This window comes from Ochotona princeps, chromosome 8, assembly GCF_030435755.1.
Source record: "Ochotona princeps isolate mOchPri1 chromosome 8, mOchPri1.hap1, whole genome shotgun sequence".
In the NCBI taxonomy this organism is placed as follows: Eukaryota; Metazoa; Chordata; class Mammalia; order Lagomorpha; family Ochotonidae; genus Ochotona; species Ochotona princeps.
In genome coordinates, this window is record NC_080839.1 from 49,636,826 (window position 1) to 49,659,447 (window position 22,622).

At 42.2% G+C, this 22,622-nt stretch overlaps 2 protein-coding genes across 6 annotated transcripts in view; one reads left to right on the forward strand and one right to left on the reverse strand.

Moving 5' to 3' along the window:
- The window catches only part of PREPL (prolyl endopeptidase like), a 50,742-nt gene extending 36,629 nt beyond the window's left edge, over positions 1-14,113 (forward strand). Inside the window, exons 8-15 of one of the 2 annotated variants that reach the window (XM_058667996.1) lie at positions 2,122-2,319; positions 5,989-6,164; positions 10,463-10,679; positions 11,893-12,042; positions 12,490-12,613; positions 13,329-13,402; positions 13,766-13,887; positions 13,983-14,113. In XM_058667996.1, the coding sequence (XP_058523979.1) occupies positions 2,122-2,319; positions 5,989-6,164; positions 10,463-10,679; positions 11,893-12,042; positions 12,490-12,613; positions 13,329-13,402; positions 13,766-13,855 (1,029 nt within the window). In that variant the 3' untranslated portion in view covers positions 13,856-13,887; positions 13,983-14,113. Of the gene's footprint in view, positions 1-2,121; positions 2,320-5,988; positions 6,165-10,462; positions 10,680-11,892; positions 12,043-12,489; positions 12,614-13,328; positions 13,403-13,765; positions 13,930-13,982 lie in introns of those variants that run through there. The other variant, XM_004582776.3, reaches the window with a different exon arrangement.
- Positions 14,114-14,311: 198 nt separating this feature from the next.
- Positions 14,312-22,622, reverse strand: part of SLC3A1 (solute carrier family 3 member 1) — a 49,229-nt gene continuing 40,918 nt past the window's right edge. For all 4 annotated transcript variants that reach the window (XM_058667999.1, XM_058667998.1, XM_058667997.1 and 1 more), the window contains 3 exons: positions 21,141-21,308; positions 20,127-20,243; positions 14,312-14,860 (listed from right to left, as the gene is read on the reverse strand). In XM_058667999.1, the coding sequence (XP_058523982.1) occupies positions 14,420-14,860; positions 20,127-20,243; positions 21,141-21,308 (726 nt within the window). In that variant the 3' untranslated portion in view covers positions 14,312-14,419. The remainder of the gene's footprint in view (positions 14,861-20,126; positions 20,244-21,140; positions 21,309-22,622) is intronic.

Here is a 22,622-nt window from a genome sequence, read left to right on the forward strand (position 1 = left end):
CTGAGTTTGCTCACTTACATTCAGGCTGCCAGATTTCTCTGTGTTTTTCAAAAATATTTATTCAATTGAAACATTTACAGAGAGACAGAAAAGGAAGATAGAGATCTTCCAGCCTCTGTTCACTCCCCAAATGGACAGCCAGGCCAAAGCCAGGAGCAGAGAGCTGGATCAAAAATGGAGCATCTAGAACTTGATGTTCAGGCCAGCTCCCATATACAGTGCCAGCACTGCAGATGCAGCTAACCCACTGTTAACCCACAGCATTGACCCCTAGATTTCTTTACCTTTGTTTATGTTTTCCTCTCCTGTTACAGCTCATGTTGCAACAAACTGTCCTTAAAAACAATTCTTGGACCCAACGTGGTAGCCTAGCAGCTAAAGTCCTCACCTTGCATGCGCTGGGATCACATATGGGTGGGGGTTCTAATCCCGGTGGCCCCGCTTCCCCTCCAGCTCCCTGCTTGTGGCCTGGGAAAGCAGTTGAGGACGGCCCAAAGCCTTGGGACCCTGCACCTATATGAGAGACCTGGAAGAGGCTCCAGGCTCCTGGCTTTGGATTGGCGCAGCTCTAGCTGTTGCGGCTGCTTAGGGAGTGAATCATCGGACGGAAGATCTTCCTCTCTGTCTCTCCTCCTCTCTGTATATCTGATTTTCCAATAAAAATCAAATAAGTCTTAAATCCTCAACCTGAGACTAAATCAGGATACACTTTCCACATGTGTGTTCATACAGAGCCTTTTATTAATTAGAGGAAATCTGTTCAGCGAACGTAAATTCTGGGCTGTAATTTTTTGCAGGTTGGATGGTTTATGTACACCTCCCCCTCTCCCTCCTCTCACAGTGCCCACCATTGGCATTGCTGTGCCAAGAACTCTGATTTTCTTAGGAATTTTCTCTTTCTACAGTTATTCAGAAGAACGGCAATTTTCTCTAAATGTTCTCTCAGTACCATTTCTAACACTTTGTCAACTGACGTCTTTAAAATGTCTAAGAGATGTTAGTGGAAGGCTTGAAGTTGGACCCTGCTGCTCTAAGAGAATAAATTTTGATTCCTGTCCTTTTTTTTAACAGTCTCTCAGAGCAGGTGTGCCAGGAAAGGTTTTTGTTCTGCACCATGCTTAACCTGACTGCTAAAGTTAGAAACAAATTGTAAATGCCTCAGTGCTGCTAGGGTCCATCTGACCTGGGATAATAACTGTCATCACCAAGGCTGTCCAGGCAACAAGGCAGGGACTGGTGAATCAATTAGGAAAAAACATCCATGCTGCAACTGCCAGGGCTAGGTCAGGCCAAAACCAGGGGCCCAGAACTCTAGCTGGGTCTCTCACAAGGGTGCCAGGGATACAAGCACGTCAGCCGTGCTCTGCTGCCTTCCAGGAAAGACGTTAGCACAAAGCTGGCGCACAAGTGGAATAGCGGGGCTGGCACTGTGGCTCAGTTGGCTAATTCTTTGCCTGCAAGGGCCATCATCACATAGGCTCGAGATCATGTCCTGCTGCTCCACTTCCCATTCGGCTCCCTGCTTGTGGCCTGGGGAAGCAGCAAAGGATGGCTCAAAGCTTTGGGGCCCTGCGTCCCCATCGGAGACCTGGAAGAAGCTGCTTCTGGCCTTGAATCGGTTCAGCTCCAGTCCTTGGCCCCTGGGGGAGTGAATCAACAGACCGAGATCTTTGTGTCTCCTTTCTATGAATCTGTCTTTACAATAAAAATAAATAAATCTTAAAATAGTGTAATAGCCAGGATTTGAACCAGGCATTCTGACATGCGGTACGGGGACTCTCAGGTCTGACTTTAAGGGCTACTGCGTTTGTGCCCTTCCTCTTAATCACCTTTCTATTTCATTGTCCTGGTAGACACCCCCACAGTAGGCTTTTATGTTCAAGTGGTCCTTGTAGGCCTAGAACCATGAAAAGCCATTTCCTATCATTGTTGCTTATTGTGTTGGTCAAAAATGAGTTTTGTTTTTACTTGAAATTATTTTCTTGTGAATTCTTAAATGAGGCATCATTTGGTAACAGAAAGTAAACTACGCATGCCCATGAGCCTGTTTGGAACAGACTCAGAAATTGATGAATGGTACTTAATGGCTAAAGATTAAAAATAATTCTTTTATTTCTTCAGCTCCCTCCTTGGGCCTGTGGATTCATCATAGATACAAATTCTGATCCAAAGAACTGCCCTTTTCAGCTTTGCTCTCCAATACGTCCCCCAAAATACTACACGTATAAGTTTGCAGAAGGCAAACTGTTTGAGGAAACTGGACATGAAGACCCCATCACTAAGACTAGTCGTGTTTTACGTCTAGAGGCCAAGAGTAAGGTACGTCCCGGTGATCTCCCACATCCTGGTGATCTCCCACGTGATCGCCCACTGCAGCCGTCCTTTCTGACAGCGTGCTGATGGCCAGATCCTGAGCCATTGGCTGGGATTGCTTAGCACAGCTGCCCAAAGAAGAACCCTGCTACCACAGCAAGACCCTGATGTTTTTAGGAAATACATGGGTATCTTTTTGTTACTTTGATGCTAACGTATGTATGTATGTACTTATAGATTTGTTACAGAGAGGCAAAAAATCTAAAAAATTTTTTTTCAGCTTATTTGAAAGTTTAGAAACATAGACAAAGATTGTCTATCCACTGGTTCGCTTCTTAAATACCCACAACAGCTGAGGGTCAGTCAGGCTTAATCCAGGAATTGGAACCCTGGGCTCCATCCACAACTACCCCAGGGGTGCCGGGAACTTGAGTGTGCAAGGCAGCACCTGCCGCTTCCCAGGGTACGCATTAGCAAGGTGCTGGAGTCAAGACACAGTACCAAGGCTGGAGCCTAGGCAGTCTGACAGGGACTTCAGGCCACCTAAGCAGCGTCTCATCCACTGTGCCAAATGCCTGCTGCCATGTATGTTATTTTTATTTGACTTAAAAAATTTATATTAACACATAAAGTCCTTGATTTCACAAGTTGCTTATCTTTGAGTGTTAAACATCAGTTTAAGGAAAAGTTGGTATGCAGTTGAGCTGCACTTGTGACGTGGGTGGGCCAGTGAGTCACTGCCCTCATGGAGCATTAACCACGCAGAGAAGATGACACGGGTTGAGGTGCTGGCCGAGGCACTGCCTGCTGCACGGGAAGACGCGCCGAGCACAGTGGAAACAAGCCAAGGACTCCGTGGGCGTGGAGAGGACAGGAATGCTTCTCTGAGGAAGTGGTGACTCATGGAAAACCTCCAGGATGATGAAATGCCAGAAAGCAAGCAAAGGAATTCATTTCAAGCAGAGGGCTTGAATTTGGAGGACAAAAGATCAAAAAGTACAAGGGAGTATGGCCAAAATGTGGTAGTGATTGGTAGGGGAAGGAGCAAAGAGAGATAAGTAGTAAAGGAAGTAATATGCCATATTCCAGATTTACCCAGTAAGAAGGAATTGTAAATTTTTGTGAATATGGGACAAATAAATGCATAAACTGTCACCTTGAATTTAAACAATTTTCAGACCTCGGTAGGTTATATATCTCAGATCATTCTAATAAAGAATGAATCATAGGGCTTTTTTGCTTTTATTACATATGAGCAGTATATGCTTGTTAGAACAAATGAAAAAATAGTTTTTGTGACTTGTTAGACCTTCATTGTATTTTTTAGAAATAACTATTCTTGAGGCAAGCATTGTGGCACTGTGGGTTAAGTTTCGCGTTGCAACACCTGCATCCGTAGTGGAGTACACGTTCAAGCACCAACTGCTCTGTTTTCAGTCCAGCTTCCTGTTGAGCATTGTGGGAAGCAGCAGATGATTCAGGTGGTTAGGCCTCTGTAACTCATGCAGAAGTGCATTGAGTTCCAGGCTCTTGAGTTTGACCTGGCCCAGTTTGGAGCAGGGGATTGTCAACAAAATATGACAATGTAAAAAAAAAATTTGGTTGTATTATTTTCCGCATGTAAACTCATGCTGTTTCATGTTTTTCCTTTAATCTGAGAACTGATATCTATCCATTTTGTTATGAAAGGAAGATCACAGTACAGATTAATTGAAATGTATCCAGAGGTACCTGATTACACTCAGCTGAGATGAATGCACCTAGGAAATAGTGGGGATAATTACAGGACCTGAAAATAATTTAACCCTTAGAACTTATCAAACTGCTTTTCAGTAAATCTTTTTTTTTAAAAGATTTATTTATTTTTATTGGGAAAACAGATTTATAGAGAAGGAAAGACAGAAAGATCTTTTAGTTCACTGGTTCACTCCCCAAGTGACTGCAATGGCTGGAGCTGAGCTGATCTGTAGCCAGGAGCTTCTTCCAGGTCTCCCACGCAAGTACAGGGTCCCAAGGCCTTGGGCCATCTCCGGCCCCACGCAGGGAGCTGGAAGGGAAGTGGAGCAGCCAAGATACAAACTGGTACCCATATGGGATCCCAGCAGTTGCAAGGCAAGGACTTAGCCACTAGGCTACCACGCTGGGTAAATCTTCAGTAAATCTTAAATTAACTATGTTATTAAAGAGAATACAGATGAATGTCAGTAAGGAAGATTAGCGATTTCATAACCTAATGCATAACAATCATGACTATACTGGACACAAAACTGAGTTAGTCATCATTATCTATTCCAAGATGAGAAAGGACAATATCCAGCCCTTGGCATGGAAAGAATTCTCTGTATTTTTTGTTTGGTTTTTTTTTTTAGGAATTTGTTTTTATTTAAGAGATTTTATAAAGAGAGAGAGAAGAGATAGAGAGGTTTTCCATCCACTGGTTCACTCCTGCAAATGGTTGCAACTGCCAAACCTGAGCTGATCCAAAGCCAAGAGCCAAAAACATGTTTCTGGTCTCCCATGTGTGCCTGGGCCAAGGCCATGCTCTGCTGCTTCCAGGCTTCGAGCAGGGAAGAGGTGAGTCAGAAGTGGAGTGCCCAGCCCGATAGCCTAGTGGCTAAATCCTCGCCTTGCAAGCACTGGGATCCCATGTGTGTGCTAAGCCATGTACCAGCTACTCCACTTCCCATCCAGCTTTCTGCTTGTGGCCTGGAAAAGCGGTAGATAGACCAAAGCCTTGGGACCCTGCACCCACTTGGGAGACCCAGAAGCAGCTCCTGACTCCTGGCTTTCAATCAGCTCAGCTCAGTCCATTGTGGCCATTTGTGGAGTGAATCAGTGGGCGAAGGATCTTTCTGTCTCTACTTCTCTCTGTAAATCTGATCTGCCTTTCCAATAAAAATAAATTAATCTTTAAAACTAAATATAAATAAAGTGAAGTGCTGATGGCTAAAACTGGTGCCCATGTGGGATGCCAGTACCAAGGCACTGGCCCCAGGAAGAATTCTGTATTCAGATTTCTAACCTTGATGGGCATTTTAGTATGAGAGAAAAAAAATTATAATAATGGGTTGTGAAGAACTCATGACAGTCACTTTACTGTCATGAAAAACTGCATTTTATTAAAATGTTTACATCAATCTTGCTGCTCTTTTCTGATTAATACTGTAGGTTAGCAAGGCAACTAAAAATCAAAAGACTGAATCATTCTTCGATACCATGACTACTTTTTTTTTAAAGATTTATTTATTTTTATTGGAAAGTCAGATACAGAGAGGAGGAGAGACAGAGAGGAAGATCTTCTGTCTGATGTTTCACTGCCCTAGTGACTGCAACAGCCGGTGCTGTGCCCATCCAAAGCCAGGAGCTTTCCAGGTCTCCCACACAGGTGCAGGGTCCCAAGTCCTTGGGCCGTCCTCGACTGCTTTCCCAGGCCACAAGCAGGGAGCTGGATGGGAAGTGGGGCCGCCGGGATTAGAACAAGTGCCCATATGGGATCCCAGTGCGTTCAAGGCGAGGACTTTAGCTGCTAGGCCATACCGCCGGGCCCCCATGACTACTTGAAGTTCTCATTCAGTGTCAGAGTATGGGGTGAGGGAGGTGAACCTCACTGTTTTAAACAGCAAGTGGGACTGTTTTCAATGACATCTCTTCACATGCGTCGTAATTTACTTCCAGGATGGGAAATTAGTGCCAATGACTGTTTTCCACAAAACGGACTCTGAAGATTTGCAGCAGAAACCTCTCTTGGTTCATGTATATGGAGCTTACGGAATAGATTTGAAAATGAATTTCAGACCTGAGCGGCGGGTTTTGGTGGATGATGGGTGGATATTAGCCTATTGCCATGTTCGGTGAGTCATCGCGTTTTATCTGGTATTTGATTGCTATGATATAACAGGTATCTCAAACACAGGGTGGCGGGGAACAAAGGTTTGTCGTTGCTTGTATTGTTGAATAGCTGTGCCAGGTCTCTGTACATACATACTATCATCATGTTATTTCCATTTCCTATTCCTGAGTTTGTTTTTTCCTTAAATAGTGTACTACACCAGATTGCTTTTCTCCACTCTAACTTCCATTTATTTTAGTTACTTTCAAGACACACATATGATTTTATTTCTGCACCTCTCTGTCTCCAGAACAAAGTCTGACTTTCTTAAAAACAAGTACTCTAAGACCTGGCTTATCTCTGTAGTGAACTCTGTCATGTGTCCTTTTAAATGACACACCTTCATGCACGTGCTATGCCTTACCTGTATTAAAGTCATCCTTATTGTTGCCCTTCTGGAAACTCCCACGTTCTTCCTTCACAGTTTAGTTAAGGTACCATCACTGGTGCATTTCTGCTTCTGATTTGTGTGTGTATCCTTAACCTAAAGTGGAGGAGCTTCCTTTCCTTTTTTTCTTCTTCTTTTTTGTTGACTTCTTTTTATTATTATCATTTTATGATACAGTTCCATAGGCCCTGGGAGTTCCCTTATCAGCTCCTCAATTTCCTCCCCCACCCCCGAGTTCCCCTATATCATTACTATAGTATAGTTCTTTATACAGTCATGTGTCCATCATTGTGGGCATGGAGAATGGCAGAGAGTCCAGAATCCTATTGTCAATATATAGTAAACAGTTTCATTGGGAGTCCATCTTTGTCTGGAAGTAGAGATGCATACTGCATTGTATCCTCACATCTGGATATGATAGTCTCCATTACACAACTACTGTATATCCCCTTAAATGAAAAGTCATGATACAAAATCAACAATAGAAAGACAAATAGAAATTTACAATGCCATGAAGTTAAATATCATACAGCTAGGTATGATAGTCTCCATTACACAGTTACTATACATCCCCTTAAATGAAAAGCCATAAAACAATCAACAGGAAGAAAAAAAAAAGAAATTAACACCACCAAGAAGTTAAATAATATGCTACTAAATGACTGTTGTGGCACTGAAGAAATGAAAAAGAAAATTAAAAATCTTCTTGAAGAAAATCATGCTGCTGTATGATCTATGAATCATTGAAGAATTTGATCAGAAGAAAGTTTTTGCGGTGATGAAACTGACAAATAAAATCAAAATCCGTGAGATACAGTTTCTGCTGATCCTTGTTGGTGAAATGTGTCTCCTGTAGGCAACAAATAGATGGGTTTTGTTTTTAATCCAGTTTACTAATATGTGATGTTTGATTGATGAGTTTAAGCCATTTACATTCAAGGTTAATACAAATAGATGGTAATCTGGTTTTTTCATGTTAGTAATGGGTTGTTCATTGATTTAGTCTTCTATTGTTATTTTACTGGGATGTTCTCATTTGCCTTTGGTTTTGGAGGGTGCTATTCCTTTTCTCTGTGAAGAAAACATTTTTATGTATCCTTTGTAGGGCAGGTTTGGAAGAGGCATATTCTTTTAACTTTCTTTACTGTGGAAGAATTTTATTTCATTTTCAAAGACAGGAAAGTTTTGCTGGGTACATTATCCTGGGCCAACAATTTTTTTCTTTCAGAATCCGGAATATGTCGCTCCATTCTCTTCTTGCCTGTAGAGTTTCCTGTGACAGGTCTCCTGTGAATTTAATTGGCATTCCTTTATATGTCAGTTGATTTTTTTTCACATGCACATCTAAGGATGTTTTCCTTATGTTCGATTGAAGAGAGCTTGATTATCATGTGTCCTGGTGAAGATCGCTTTTGGTCAAGCCAGTTGGGAGTTCTGTGTCTCTCCTGGATCTTGTTTCCCAATTCTTTCTCCAGATTAGGGAAATTTTCCTTTATTATTTCATTAAATACATTTGTAAACTCAGCTTCTTTTTCTGCACCTTCTGGAACTCCCATAACTCTTACATTTGGCCTTTTAATAGTGTCTCATCTTCTTGAATACTTTTTTTAGCCTGATCCAGCTCTGCTTCCAGCTTTTTGTTTGTTTTCCCTGGTGACAGGAAATATCTTCCAATTCTGAGATTCTTTCTTTTGCTTGCTTCATTCTATTTTGGAGACTCTCCACTGTACTTTTAATTTGCTCCACTGTATTCTTCATTTCTGATATATCAGCTTTCATTTGATTCATTTCAGGTGTGACATACTTTTTGCATTTCTTGAATGCCTGCTTTATGTGTTTCTCGTTGTTGATAAGAAGTTTTATAACAAGTGTTTTGAATTCTGTATCCCCCATTTTCTTGATGTCTTCTTCAGTGAACTCTGAGATCAGCAAGCAGTTTTGCTCCTTTGCAGTGGAGTCTTCAGTAATATTCATTATGTCTCTGTCTCTTCTTTTGCTCTTGGGCACTGTACTTCTAGTTATCTGATTCTCCTCTTTGGGGCAGGTTTCTAAGCTGTGTCACCCAAAGGTCTACAATTCGATTTTACTTATTGCAATTGGTACACGGCTCTTTGCAGTCACTTATGCCACTCCCTCCAGCGAGTTCCAAGTCTGGGTTCTTACGGTAGATTTCCACCATGGTCCCCATAGCCCCAGCTCCTGGCTCACCACTCTCACCTCCTGTGATTCTGTGCTGAGGCTGCACCGTTGTCCATACAGCCTTTCTCCCACTTCCGGTTGGAGTAGGTCCTAAGATTAGGGAGATACCAGGTGTCCTATATAGCTAGGTTGGTGGTGTTGATCTTGCCAGAATCTGGTGGCCATTAGGTCTGAGAGCCACATGGACCCATTTTGACCCATATGATGCCATAGTTGGTATGATTTTCCTGTGAAACCAGTACAATGCACTGAGCTGAGTTCTTGCCAAACTCAGCGCATATACAGCTCACTGTTGTCCCCTGCAATCTTAAATTCTTTGCCACACTGTAAGAAATAGCCCCTGATGTGCCACTGTTAGAGTTCTTGATCTACTGGCCTTCAGGTCTGAGGGCTACCCAGCCCTGTCTTGGGTGGAACCTGTGTGATTCCACGTTGTTACACTTCACTGAGCCAGAGATAAGTTCACTCCCAGCTCAGTGCATGTGCAGTCCTCCCTCATAGCCTTTACCTCCATATAAAAAATGGTGGCTGATTTGGCTGTAGGAGGTGGACTGGGCTGTGAAATCCACTCTGTTTCCGCACCGCCCATCTAGGACCTGCTGCTCTGTCTCTACTCCTGGTCAAATCAAACAGACCAGCATGATGGGCAGTTCTTTGTCTGGGTTCACCTCCTGAGCTCCCAGTGAACACCCCTTACCACCTTGTTGTTGGTGGAGTTCCGCCTGCTACTGGAGTTCAGATCACTGTTCGCTGAATGCTGCTGGAATATCAGTCACTACAACACCACACCTCTGTTTTCACTGCTTTCCTGTGTCTGTCAGTCTCCAGGTACCCCTCTGCTGTTATTCTATCCTCTCCTATTTCCTGGAATGTGCCCTCTCTTCGCACTGACTAATATTTCTCCTGTTTAAACATGTCCTTATCCTATTCCGCCAACTTGATTCTCCCCCTTTTCTTCTATAATACCTGAAGAATCTACCTTATATTCTTTTGCCAGAGTTATGATGTCCAAGGTAGGGAATATTAGCTAAGGTTCACCCTTAGCATAATCCCTAATAAACAGTAAATAGGCACTTTAATCAAATTTTGATTGTCTATATCAGGAGTTGGCAAATTTTTCTCTTACAGAACTACACTGTAGGGCCCAGCACGTAGTCTAGTGGCTAAAGTCCTCACCTTGCACACGCCAGGACCCATGTGGGTGCCAGTTCGTGTCCTGGCACCCCAGCGTCCCATCCAGCTCCCTGCTTATGGTCTGGGAAAGCAGTCAAGGATGACCCAAGGCCTTGTGACCCTCTACCTGCATGGGAGACCAGGAAGAAGCTCCAGGTTCCTGGTTCCTGGCTCCTGGCTTCAGATCGGCTCAGCTCTAGCCATTGCAGCCACTTGGGGAGTTAATTTTTAGGCAGATCTTCCTCTCTGTTGCTCCTCCTATCTGTATATCTGACTTTACAATAAAAATAAATCTTAATTAAAAAAACTACACTGTAAACATTTTAGGACTTGAAGGCCACATATAGTTTCTATTGCATATTCTTTGTTTTCTCTCATTCTTCAAAATAATTCTGAATTCAATGGCCATATAAAAATGGACATCCAGGTATATTTGCCACTGTTTAACTTCATGATTAACATTTTATTTCCACTGAAACTTTTTTGCTCTTTCATTTCAGGGGTGGTGGCGAATTAGGCCTGCAGTGGCATGCTGATGGCCGCCTAACTAAAAAACTCAATGGCCTTGCTGACTTAGAGGCTTGCATTAAGACGCTTCATAGCCAAGGCTTTTCACAGCCAAGCCTAACTACACTGACCGCTTTCAGTGCTGGAGGGGTGCTTGCGGGAGCATTGTGCAATTCTAATCCTGAGCTGCTGAAAGCCGTAACGTTGGAGGTGAGTTCACTCTTCTCTCATTCTGAAAGCAGTAGAGAAGTGTGAAGCAATGGGCTAATCTAAGACAACGATCCTTCACAGTTTTGCCATGGCATAGGAGTATAACAAAGCTTTGAAGTTTAAAAAAAAAATTAGGTAGCTCTAGAATTTTAAAAATTATTTTATTTACTTTTATTGGAAAGTCTGCGAGAGCAATATTAACCTGGCCCAAACCAAGAATCCAGAATTTCTGGGCTCTGACATGTATGGCAGGGCCCCAAGCCCTGGAGCCATCATTGCTGGCCCTCAGGATGCGGGTTACAGGAAGCAGATTGTAATCAGGTCGCTCTAACATGGGGTGTGGGCCTCCCAAGCAGCATCTGAACACTATGCTGAACACTCACTGCCCCCCCACCCACAGAACTATTTTAATCCAGTTATTTTCCTCTCTGATCATGCTTTGCTTTCTATTCATGAAGGAACATCCCTGCTAGAATAATTCCTAGATTGTAATTTTAGTTTTTTTAATATTCGCCGGATGTATAGGTGCTGTACCTTTTCGCAATCTGACCAAAAATGCCCAAGTCCTCCATGTTCTCCACCTCATCACCCAGACTTTTTAAAAAAATACAGCAGCCTACTATGAGTGCGAAACAGTGGTGTGTTTTATAAAAGAAAAATACATGTGGGAGCTGGTGGTATAGTATATTTGGTAAAATTGCAGCCTGCAACACGAGCAGCACATACGGGAGTCCCGTTTAAGTCCCAGCTACCCCACATCTGATAAATCTCACTGCAGATGTGTCTGGGAAAATGCTTGGGCCCCTGTACCCACCTAGAAGACCCAGATGAAGCTCCTGGCTTTGGCCTGGCCCCACCGTAGCCATTGACAGCTCTTTGGGCAACCAGCCAGCAGATGGAAGATCTTTCTCTGTTAACTTTGCCTTTCAAAGAAATAAAATAAGTTTAACTTACATGTATATGATCAAAAGGTAAAAATATGATCAAATTGAAAAAGGTGTAAAAGTAGAAGGTAAACCATTTCTTGTTACGTTAGTACTTAAAGGCAGCTAGAAACCACAGGCCCAAGTTAACACTGGCTAGTATGGCTCCTGAGACTGTACTGGGGATTACTGTTGTTCTGTTGTGTCTGTATGTGTGTGAGTGAAATATATTTCTGAAACTCATTTTACCAACTTCTTAATTAAAGTGTAAGTTTCTTTGGCGTTTTCAGGCACCTTTCTTGGATGTTCTCAACACCATGATGGACACGACCCTTCCTCTGACGTTAGAAGAATTAGAAGAATGGGGGAATCCTTCATCTGATGAAAAATACAGGAACTACATAAAACTTTACTGTCCCTATCAAAATATTAAGCCTCAGGTAGTAAAAGATGGTTATACTGTGTTATCCTGAAGTCATAGGAAATAAATGCATTCAGAAGGGGACTTAACCGGAGCTGAGATGTGGGAATCACTGGGGCTACAGAATGATTTTTTTTTTTTTTTTTTTTAACAATATCCAGTACTTCTTAGACTCTCCCACCTTTGCTCATGTTCCATGTTTGTTTCAATGTAATGCCTTGGGAATAGAATTAGTCATGTCTTAATTAGTAAATATGTAAGGTCATGCTTCTCTTTAATCAAAAAAGGCTATTTCAGGTTACAAATATTCTAGAACTACAATGCAGAGGTTCTCAGAAATATTAAATGAGAAGAAAACGTCTAGCACAAACTAGACAAATATTTTGCCTGATCCTGAAGAAATAATGAGTTAACTCCACATCTGTTTTCTTTGTTTTAGCATTATTATTATTTTCTTTGTTTTTAGCATTATCCTTCAATTCACATCACAGCATATGAAAATGATGAGCGTGTACCTCTGAAAGGAATCATGAACTACACAGAGAAGCTCCAGGAAGCTGTCGCAGAGCACGCCAAGGAAGCCGGGGAAGGTAGGAAGCCACCTAAATGCCAGGGTCGTGGCTAAGTGGACTAGTGCCCTCTGCACACAGCCCACCGTGATCTGATTCAGGCCACAGACCAACTCCTGGGCCCTGATTCAGGGCAAGTGATGCTGTTCCTGTGTTGACTCTTCAGTGGGAACTACCTCACCTGTCTTTCAAGGGACAGTACTAAAATACTGACCCGGAAATTTACTTGCAATATATGCTTAATACACTGTCGTTGTTTTTCCTAGTACTCTCTCAAAGACAGATCACAACGCTTTTGCTTTAGAGCAGCAGTGCCCCAGCTAGCTGCAGCAGTTTTTTCTAGATCTTTCATTAGATAACAGCTCTTCCTTTTTGCCCTGAAACTCGAAGGACATTCTGGGATCCGCTGTGGGAGGAACCCACCTAGAAGTGAGTCTCCCTGTACTCAGCCGCCGTCTCACTTGGCCCATTTCTGTGGTTGGTGTTCCTGGCTCCAGAAGCCGAGGGTCGCCCTCCCAGGTCGCAGCCTTGCCCGGCTGCACTCTTCTTCCATCCCGCTTCCTCAGCCAGCTGGCTGCTGCCTCCTCCTTTCCCTGGGTCAGAAGCTGCTCTTCTCCCTGCCCCCCCACGCCTCCCTTCTTACCATTGCTAGGGAGAGGATTTGAACAGCGTATCCAAAAGGAGAGGGATTATCTTCCCAAGACATTCTAATTGTTTCAATTGTTGATTCTTTCAGGCTATCAGGCCCCCAATATTATTTTAGATATTCAGCCTGGAGGCAATCACGTGATTGAAGATTCTCACAAAAAGGTACGTTCTGAGTTCCCTCAAACTGACAGATGGCCCAAGTGTCTGCCAAGATGTGTGCTATTAGCTTTCCACAAGGCTCCGGGAAGAACTCCGGGCTGCCAGGTCTGTAACCGAGACCCAGGAGGAAGGAGGGACGCTGATCACCAAGAGGAGAAACCCTCTTCTGTACTTGACCATGGGCTCTGCTAAGTGTGTAACTGAGTGCTAATTGTTGGACACCTCCTTCCTCTGGCCTAAGTGAAAAAACTCTTAACATCAGCTGTTACCTTTGGTTGGTGTTACGCGAAGGGGAGCAGTAGAAAAACTTGAACACTGGAGTTCTACCACAAAGTCATTCTAATTTATAAAATTTCTTTCTTTTAGATTACAGCCCAAATTAAATTCCTATATGAGGAACTTGGACTTGACAGCACGAGTGTTTTCGAGAATCTTAAGAAATACCTGAAGTTCTGAATTGCCACATTCAACTGGGAATCGAAAATACAGTAAAGTGTTTTATAGTCTTATTTCCAGTTAGGTTAGCAAAAGTGTGATTTTTTTTAATTATTAAATATTTTTTTTAATTTGCTACTCCATTCAGATTTTGCGTACTATAGTCTCACCAGCGAAGACACTGATGCACATGTTGCTTAATCTGGACAAGTTCAAGCCACGCTCCCTGGAAGGACATAGGGAGGAAGCGGGGACAGCCCACTGGGGGCTCCCTTCAGATCAGAACAGCTTTGTGCCTGTTTACTCTGAACAGTTTACAGATTCGCGTCCTGCCTTTGTGCCCGTGTACATTTAGAGATTCTGTGGCAGTGAGTCACCCTCCAGTGTCTGTGAGTGCATTTTAAGAAAAAAGATTCACATGAAAATTCACTGATTTTCTTTGAGACATTTTACTGTTCAAAAGATTTGGGAAGTTTTTCCTAAAGCAGTGAAATGTAATCTACGGAAGTACCTCATGGCCATTCCTCCTGCCGATGCACACAGCACTGCAGGGTGGCAGGTCGTCTCCCTGTCTCGTAGAGGGGCCTAACAGGAGCTGTACAGGATGTTGAAAACACTGGAGTAGCATGCGCGATTGGAAATAAAACATCTGTCCCTGAAAGCTGACTGGCGATGAAGGAGGTTCTTTGTTTTGTGTTCCAGGATGACTCCTCTTCCCTCCTCCAGGTAAATGCCGCTCGTATCGACCTCACTGCCGTTGGAGGCAGAGTCGGTGCTCAGCCGGATCCTCAGTCTTGCAGGGAGTCCTGAAATCATTTCCTGCAGGTTGAGCAGTGTTGATTCTCCAAAATTTAGAACCACAATAAAGACTCTGTCTATGCCATCCAACTCTCTCGTGTACACGAAAACACGGCTGTCATTCCTCAGATGACAGAACCAGCCCCTGCTGAGCAGCAGTTCGTTGGCATGAAGTAGACTTAAATCCTGATACAACTTCAGAGTTGACCTGGGCTGGGTCTCTTGGGCCTGTTTTTTAAAACAAGAGTATTTACATAAATTTTGATTTTAGGACTTTTTAAAAAACATTTTTATTATATAATAAAAATTTCCCAAAATTTGCTCCATTTTGTCCCTTAAAATATCAGACTGTATGCATTGATCAGCTGATAGTTTGAACGAAAAACTGATAGAATTGGCAAATTTTCAGGTTTTCAACTGTCTGGGAATCATTAACCCTATTAAGGCTGCTGTAGAGACCAAGTGTGACTCCACTTTAGGAATCCCAAAACATGGATATCTGTCTTGCCTTCAAGTCGCTCTATACTGTGTTGTTAACTGCCAAATGCCAAAAAGAAAAGCAGCCGCCATAGCAGTGAATTTGAATCTGGACGTTGTTTTGTTAATGTAGGTTGCTATTATGCAAAGACCATGTAACTTCCACAGACATCTATTTCTTGCATACCCTGATGATGGAATGGGAAGTTGGAAAAAGCTGCCTGAATTATAGATTTTCTTTTTTTCATGAAAGGAGCTTTGAGTTTATATAAACCATACATAATTTAATGTTTTGTTCATTAAACATCAAGTGATTTCCCATTATATAGTCTCCGTACATGTCACTTTGATAGCAGGATATACGCCTCTGAATGCTTACACCACACTTCACCATGCCTTTTGATTTTAACATTTGCATTTCTAATGTTCTCACATTTTTTTATTCTCTCCCCATATTTTGTATTATTTATTTAAGGCAGATTGTCAGAAAGACAATTATCATGTCAAAGAGTATGGATACATGATAAATAATGCCAAATTATTCTTCATAAAAGCTGTTGCCAAATCAAAGGTAATGTTCATTGCATTGTACTGTTGCCAGCCGTGTTTTCTGGGGTTGGGAGGGGTGGTAGTGGTGGTGGTTCTTGTTCTTTAGAGATGAGTCCTACTATGTGGTCTTCAGTGATTATCTAGTACGTGTTTGTTCTGTTTATTAGGTACTCAAGTATTTATCTCACAATGTCTGTAGCCTTAGGTAATGCATGACAGGCACATAGTTCAGTGCCACTCAGAAGAGTCCGGGATGTGTTGGTTAGTATATTTGTCTACTTAATTTGTCACTCTCTAGAAAGTACGTTGACGTCTCTCCCTATAATTGTGAATTTGTTAATTTTGCATTTCTCAGAGTTGTTGTTTTATACATTTTGAAGCTATTGTTAAGTGCATAAAAGATTGATTTTTAGTGGAATGTTCTTTTTTCAATTTTTGGAAATTGCCTTTGTCTCATAAATGCTTTTCATATTGAATTCTATTTTGTCTGCTATTAAATATTTCCAAGCCTGCATTTTGTAACTTTATTTTTTGACTGGGAGTTGCATGTATACTGTATAAAAGTGAATTCCAAGAATATATACAATAAAGATTTTCTTCAATCAGTTCATATCTTCCCATTTCCCTTCCCAAAGATAGCATTACTGTATTTGTGTTTTCACTTTTATATATAATATTAAATAATCACCTTTTGGCCTATGTAAGCTTATGTAAACAATTTTTCTTTCCTTCAGATGGTGGCATATTATCATTCTATACTTTTTTTTTATTATTTAATACATTTAGAAATGTTCTCATGGCAGTATGGGCAATTCTCTTAATCTCATTCTTTTTAAAAGCTGCATACTGGTTCCAGAATTGATGAAGCTGGTTTCTGTTGATAAAACAACGCCCTCATTTCCAGGGTCTGCTGTGCAAAGCCAACCACTGCAGGAAAGTCCTTGCACATGATACTGCGCATGTGCACATGTCCTGGCTCCAACCACCCAGGAAGAGAACGGCTAGGCCACAACGTGTAGATACTTTTTTATTTAAATAACCAGAGCTGGATTATGGGCTTCCCTTTCCATGCTATTTGCATGCTAGATTTTTATGTTAATTCTTTCCATGTCTTTTGCTTTAGCTATGTCTCGTCTTTTAGATTTTGCCTTGTTATCTGAGAAATGAATTTCTCTCAAGAAATGAATTTATCCCATTCATATTTGTGACTACCTGAAGCATTTTATCTTATGTATCCTTTAAAGATTATTTGAGAGAGAGGGAGCAAGCATGCTGTTCCACCTGCTGGGTTCATTCCCTACATGGCCTCAATAGCTGGCACTCAGCTGGGCCCAAGCACTGTGGCCTTCCTCTGCTGCTTACTCAGGCCTGTTAGAAGTCGGATCACTCGAGCCAGCATCCATATGATATACTGGTGTTGCCAGGCTAAATCCACTGAGCCATACCACCAGCCCCATATCTTTCATTTGCAGTTAATCCTTTGTTTGGGGCTTTTCTCCTGCAAAAACCACTTTTTACTGGGTGACTTTTAACATTTTCTTTGTGTTTTGGAAACTATAACATGTCTATATAATGACTACTGTCTAAAATTACAATGACCGCTCTTAAGTTTTTTCTGTCTAAATTGCATTACTAGAAATAGCGTATTAGGTGTTGTCCTCTATGGCAGGCACTTGCTGTGTGACCCAGGAACTGGATTTAATAGTCACATTGGCCTCTCAGTAGCTGACACCTAGGTTGAGGGAGTGGGGAGAGATATAAATGCTAGGCCAGGCCAAAACCAGGAGCCAGGAATTCCACCCAGGTTTCCCACATAGAAGGCACATATCCCAGTACTTGAGCCATCATCCAAAAGCATCAGAGGGAAGCTGGATCAGAAGTGGAAACAGGTCTTGATCCCAGACAGTCCAGTATGAATGCCAGGGTCCCAACTGGGAGCTTAACCCCTCTACACCATATCACCTGCCCCCATAGAATTACTTTGTCCTTATATAAAACAAAGTTAGAATTCTTCATCTTCCTCTCAGGCACTCACACTGTCTGTCGAATCGATCACAACTTCCTATTTAGAAATTAATCACTTAGCCTGGCGCAATAGCGTAGTGGCTAAAGTCCTCACCTTGCACATGGCAGGATCCCATATGGGTGCTGGTTCATATCCTAGCTACTCCACTTCCCATCCAGCTCCCTGCTTGTGGCCTGGGAAAGCAGCAGAAGATTCCCCAAAGCCTTGGGACCTACACCTGCATGGGAGACTTGGAAGAAGCTCCTGGCTCCGGATCAGCTCAGCTCTGGCCGGTGCAGCCATTTGGGGAGTAAAACAGTGGATGGAAGATCTCTATCTCAGTCTGCTTTTCTCAGTAAATCTGCCTTTACAATAAAAATAAATCCTTTTTTTTAATCAGCAAGCTTTCTACTCAGAATACTGTATTTTACATTATGCAGAAAATTTTCAGTTTTGTTCTTTTAATTCATATGCACTGACTATCCCTCTTAGATTAATTTTTGGTATTGCTGGAGTCCCCAGGTTATCCTTTCAGAAACTGACTAAACACAGTAAAATTTGGGTCCTCTTTTTTCCCTCTCATTTGCTCTTACAAATCAGTTTGGATATATAATGTTACAACTTTGAAATAGTTCTGATGTTTTCTGGTATCCATTTTTTATGTCAAACCAGCCTGATTTTCTGTTGCTTTCTCAGGCAATTTATTTTCAGGTTTGGTTTCCTTCCATGTATTCCTCTCATCATACATCTTTCTGAATATGAAAATTAAGCCTACTTTTGTCTGCAATGTCTCTTCCAGTCTCTGCTGTCTTTTAGAAATCCCTTTCTGTTGCACTGGAATTCCTAAATCTTCCTTCAGTGCATCTATTGCATTGCTAATGTCTTACCATTTGTTTTTTCAGTGCATTTTGGAGCAAACCCCAGGATCAGTTTTCACTGTCTCACCACTTCTAGGATGCCTTGTCACTTTTTTTTTATTGAAAGCTAAAGAAACAGATCTGGGCCCGGTGCTATGGCCTAGAGGCTGAAGTCCTCACCTTGAACGCGCCAGTATCCCATGTGGGCACCGGTTCTAATGCTGGCAACTCCACGTTCCATCCAGCTCCCTGCTTGTGGCCTGTTGAAGATGGTCCAGATCCTTGGACCCTGCACCCGCATGGGAGACCCGGAGGAAGCTCCCGGCTTCGGATCTCCACAGCACTAGCCGTTACGGTCACCTGGGAAGTGGATCATCGGATAGAAGATCTTCCTCTCTGTCTCTCCTCCTCTCTGTATATCTGGCTTTCCAATATAAATAAAATAAATCTTAAAAAAAAAAAAAAGAAACAGATCTCCCATCTGTTGGTTCACTCCCCAAATGGCTGCAATGGCCAGGGCTGGGTCAAGCGGAAATCTAAATCTTCCTCCGGGTCTTCCACATGGGTAGCAAGGACTTCCACTGCTTTTCCCAGACAACTTGCAGGGAGCTGGATTGGAAGTGGAGCCGCTGGAGCTGGCGCCCATACAGGATGATGGCACCACAGGCCGCGGCTTTACCTGCTCTACCACAATGCTGGCCCCACTGGGAATGTTTATTACATTACAGTTGGGTTTTCTTTGCTTTCTACAGTGTTCTGTGAGGAATGCTGTCTGTCTCTGTGGTCTTGACATTCCTCAAAGGTAGCACCGTCTGCTTGCTCTTGTGTTTTCCTCTTCCTTGTTTGCTCCCCTTCAGTGGCCTGCTGTTCACAGTTGTGAGCAGCTCACCTGGTTTGTATTTGGGGATTCGGGGCTCTTTTCCTAGCTATAGTGTTGAGTTAGCGCACGTCCCACCAACTCCCCTGGCCTCCAGTGTCTGCTAGGTGGGAAGTGATTCCTGAGAGCATTTCAAGGGAATTAGGATGCATCAGAACTAAGTCTTTGTTGGTTTTTGCTGTTTTTTCTGCACATGGCACAAGTTTGACACTTTTCAGGCTTTGAAAATTGATTCCAATACATATAATCACCAAATTGGCCCCAGATTGTTTTTTCCTAAATTATACAGCCAATTGCAGTAACTTGCAAAGTTTCTACAGTACTCTTACCTGAACCTATTAGATTTATTTTCTCTTGTGTGTTAACTTCCAGTTCCTATGCTCTCATTTCTTGCAATGCTGATTTTACAGTCTACTAGAAATTAGGTGACTATTCATCTGTTAGTGGCATCATTCATTTCTGAGGCTATTATGAATATATTGAATTAAAATGGTATTGTTTGACACTTGTGATTGTGTTCTTGACTGCAGCTTCCTACTAATGTGCACCTGAGAGGCAGTGGTAGCTCAGATAGCTGGGTTTCTGCCACCCACAATGGGAGACCCAGATGGAGTTCCCTGCTCCTGGTTTCATGCCAGGTTCAGCCCCACCTATTGGGGGCATTTGGTGAGTGAGCAGATGGGAGATTTTTCTCTGACTAGAGAACATGAAATCGTCCTTGATACTTACAGCAACATTCACAGTGTGGTAATCTGGACCAGTGGGTAGCCAGGTGTGATTGCCTTCAGAAAACCCAGCATTGGAGCTGTTGTCCCACTGCATTGGTGACTTGGAGAGAAGCGTGTTCTGTCAAGGAAGAGGGAGCAAAATGCTTATCAACAGAAATGGTCTTTGATCCTGATTTATGTCTGAATTGCTTTTTTAGATGGTGCTTGAACTACAGCTTTTGTGATTGGAAGGCTTTTATGTTCGATACATAAATCACCTGCACACTTTTTAAATTGGGAAATGGCTCACATTGTCTTGGGGAATAAGCTAAACCAACCGACCTTACAATGCATGCTTGGAATCTGCATTTTCATCCAAAATGTGCTGTGAACAACTCATGTTACTTCAAGAACAGTGCTATTTCCAAGTGAACCTGGATTCTTTCCTACTCATTTATCCAGACTGATTGTTCCATATAGAGTTATACACACAAACGTAAACTGATGGAAAAGCTTCGCCTTAACCAGGTAGGTGGGACTAGAGAGCTAATCATACAAATCAGAGGTCCAATCTGTCATCTGCCCAGCATCACAGTGTCGAGAACTGCAGCCTCAAACCAAAGAAAAACTGAAAAAACCACACAACTCAGAAGTTATGGTTGCATTTGACAGAATAAAACAAGCATTTGTACTAGTGTCACCCAAGGTTTAGGAGACCTAATAAGAACCAAAGAAGACCTTCTCCTCCTCCTCGTTTCAGGTAGAAGGCAGGGACTAATATTCCAAATGAAACTACTGGCTCTCAAATTTTAGTATGCCTAAGAATCGGCTGAAAAACATCTTTAAAATACAGCATATGGGAAAACCAGCAATTTAAATTCCCCCAACCACCGAGAAAACTGGGAGTTCTTATCTGACTGTGAGAAAAGTAAAACCATAAAAAAAAAAAAAACCATGGTTAAACAATAGAAATATAAGTTCTCTGATTTGGCACAGCCACAAATTCTTAGTTTTATAGGTGTTGCATTAAACTTACAGTATCATAGCTTTCACTGAGATTTGTGGCTAAAATATTTCCCATTCCTATCTCTTCTCCATAGTAAGTTATGGGAGTTCCAGGCAGTGTGAAAAGCAGCATGTTCATGATGTTGACGTACTGGTTCCCCAGACGAGAAGTCAGCCGCGTAATGTCTGGTCCGCCAATCTGAAAGGCAAATACTGCTGAGAACACAGCTCTGTCCATGCTTCTCTGGAAACTTTACCCTATGTCACAGAGTTCACCAGACACGAGATAGCTGAGGGGACTTAGGACTTTGGTATCAACAAGCCTAGCTTTGCTCGCTAACCTTATTTGATATGTAACTGATTTATTGATAACCAGCAAAACGGTCATGACCATTTACTTCCCAATAATAATGCAATTAATTTAGAAGTGCGTACACATGTACTCTCACGTTTGGGTAAGAGAATTGAGCTTCCTCCAAAGAAAGGACGAAGAAGTATGGTGAAAGGGATGAATGGCAGAGGGCTGATTCTTCTATTCACTCTTGTGACTTTCACCTTTTAGAATTTGCTGGGAATAATTAAAATCAACTTTTATTTGAAAAATGTACATAGTGCTGTAGGGAACTGTAAAGTATTTTCTATTTTTGTTAAACATTTCTATGTTAAATACTGTGGTTACACATTCAACATCCAATCCTATGTAACAACTCAATGCCATGTGCATATGCTGAGCTTGGTAGTTTAAAAAGTACCTTCACACCTGTATTTTTTATCTTCCTTCCTTCATAACTAGGTTGTCAGGTAATATCTGCAATTCTAAATGATGAAAGTTGTGAAAATTTTATCATTTGTCACCATATGAGAGAGAACCTGCCTTTGAATTTGTCTTAGAAATAGACCTTGGAGCTAGCATCCTGCCTCAGCAGGTTAGGTGGCCGCTAGAGACACCCGCCTCCAACACTGCAGTGCCAGCTGCTCTGTGCTTCTGATCCGCTTTCCTGACAATAGGCCTGAAAGGCATAAGATGATGACACTGGGGCCCAAATAGAATTCCTGGCTTAGCCCTAGCTATTGCAAACATTTGGAAGAGAACCAACAAAGAGGAGATATTCTTGTCTCTCCACCTATCAAATATTTTTTTAAAAAGGAACATTGCTACAGTTTAGGACAATGGAGATTGTATTTTATCCATTATACATATTAAAAATGATCTTTTTTACAGATCACTGTAAAATGTTTTTCTGTTATTACAGGCAGAAGTTTTTGTCAAATTTTACCTTATTCTTTCCTTTCATAATTGCTTCCCTCCTTCATTCCTTTTCAGTTAATTTAGTTGAGAGTTCTCCCATCCACTGGGATCCACTCTTCAGATGCCCCCAGCAGGGCCAAGGCTGACAGCTGGGCACCCCGTGCAGATCGCCACCCAGGTGGGCAGCAAGGACTTTTACTTGCACAGTCACTTGCTGCTCCCAGGGTACACATTGGCAGAGTTGGAATTGAGAGGAGGTGGAAC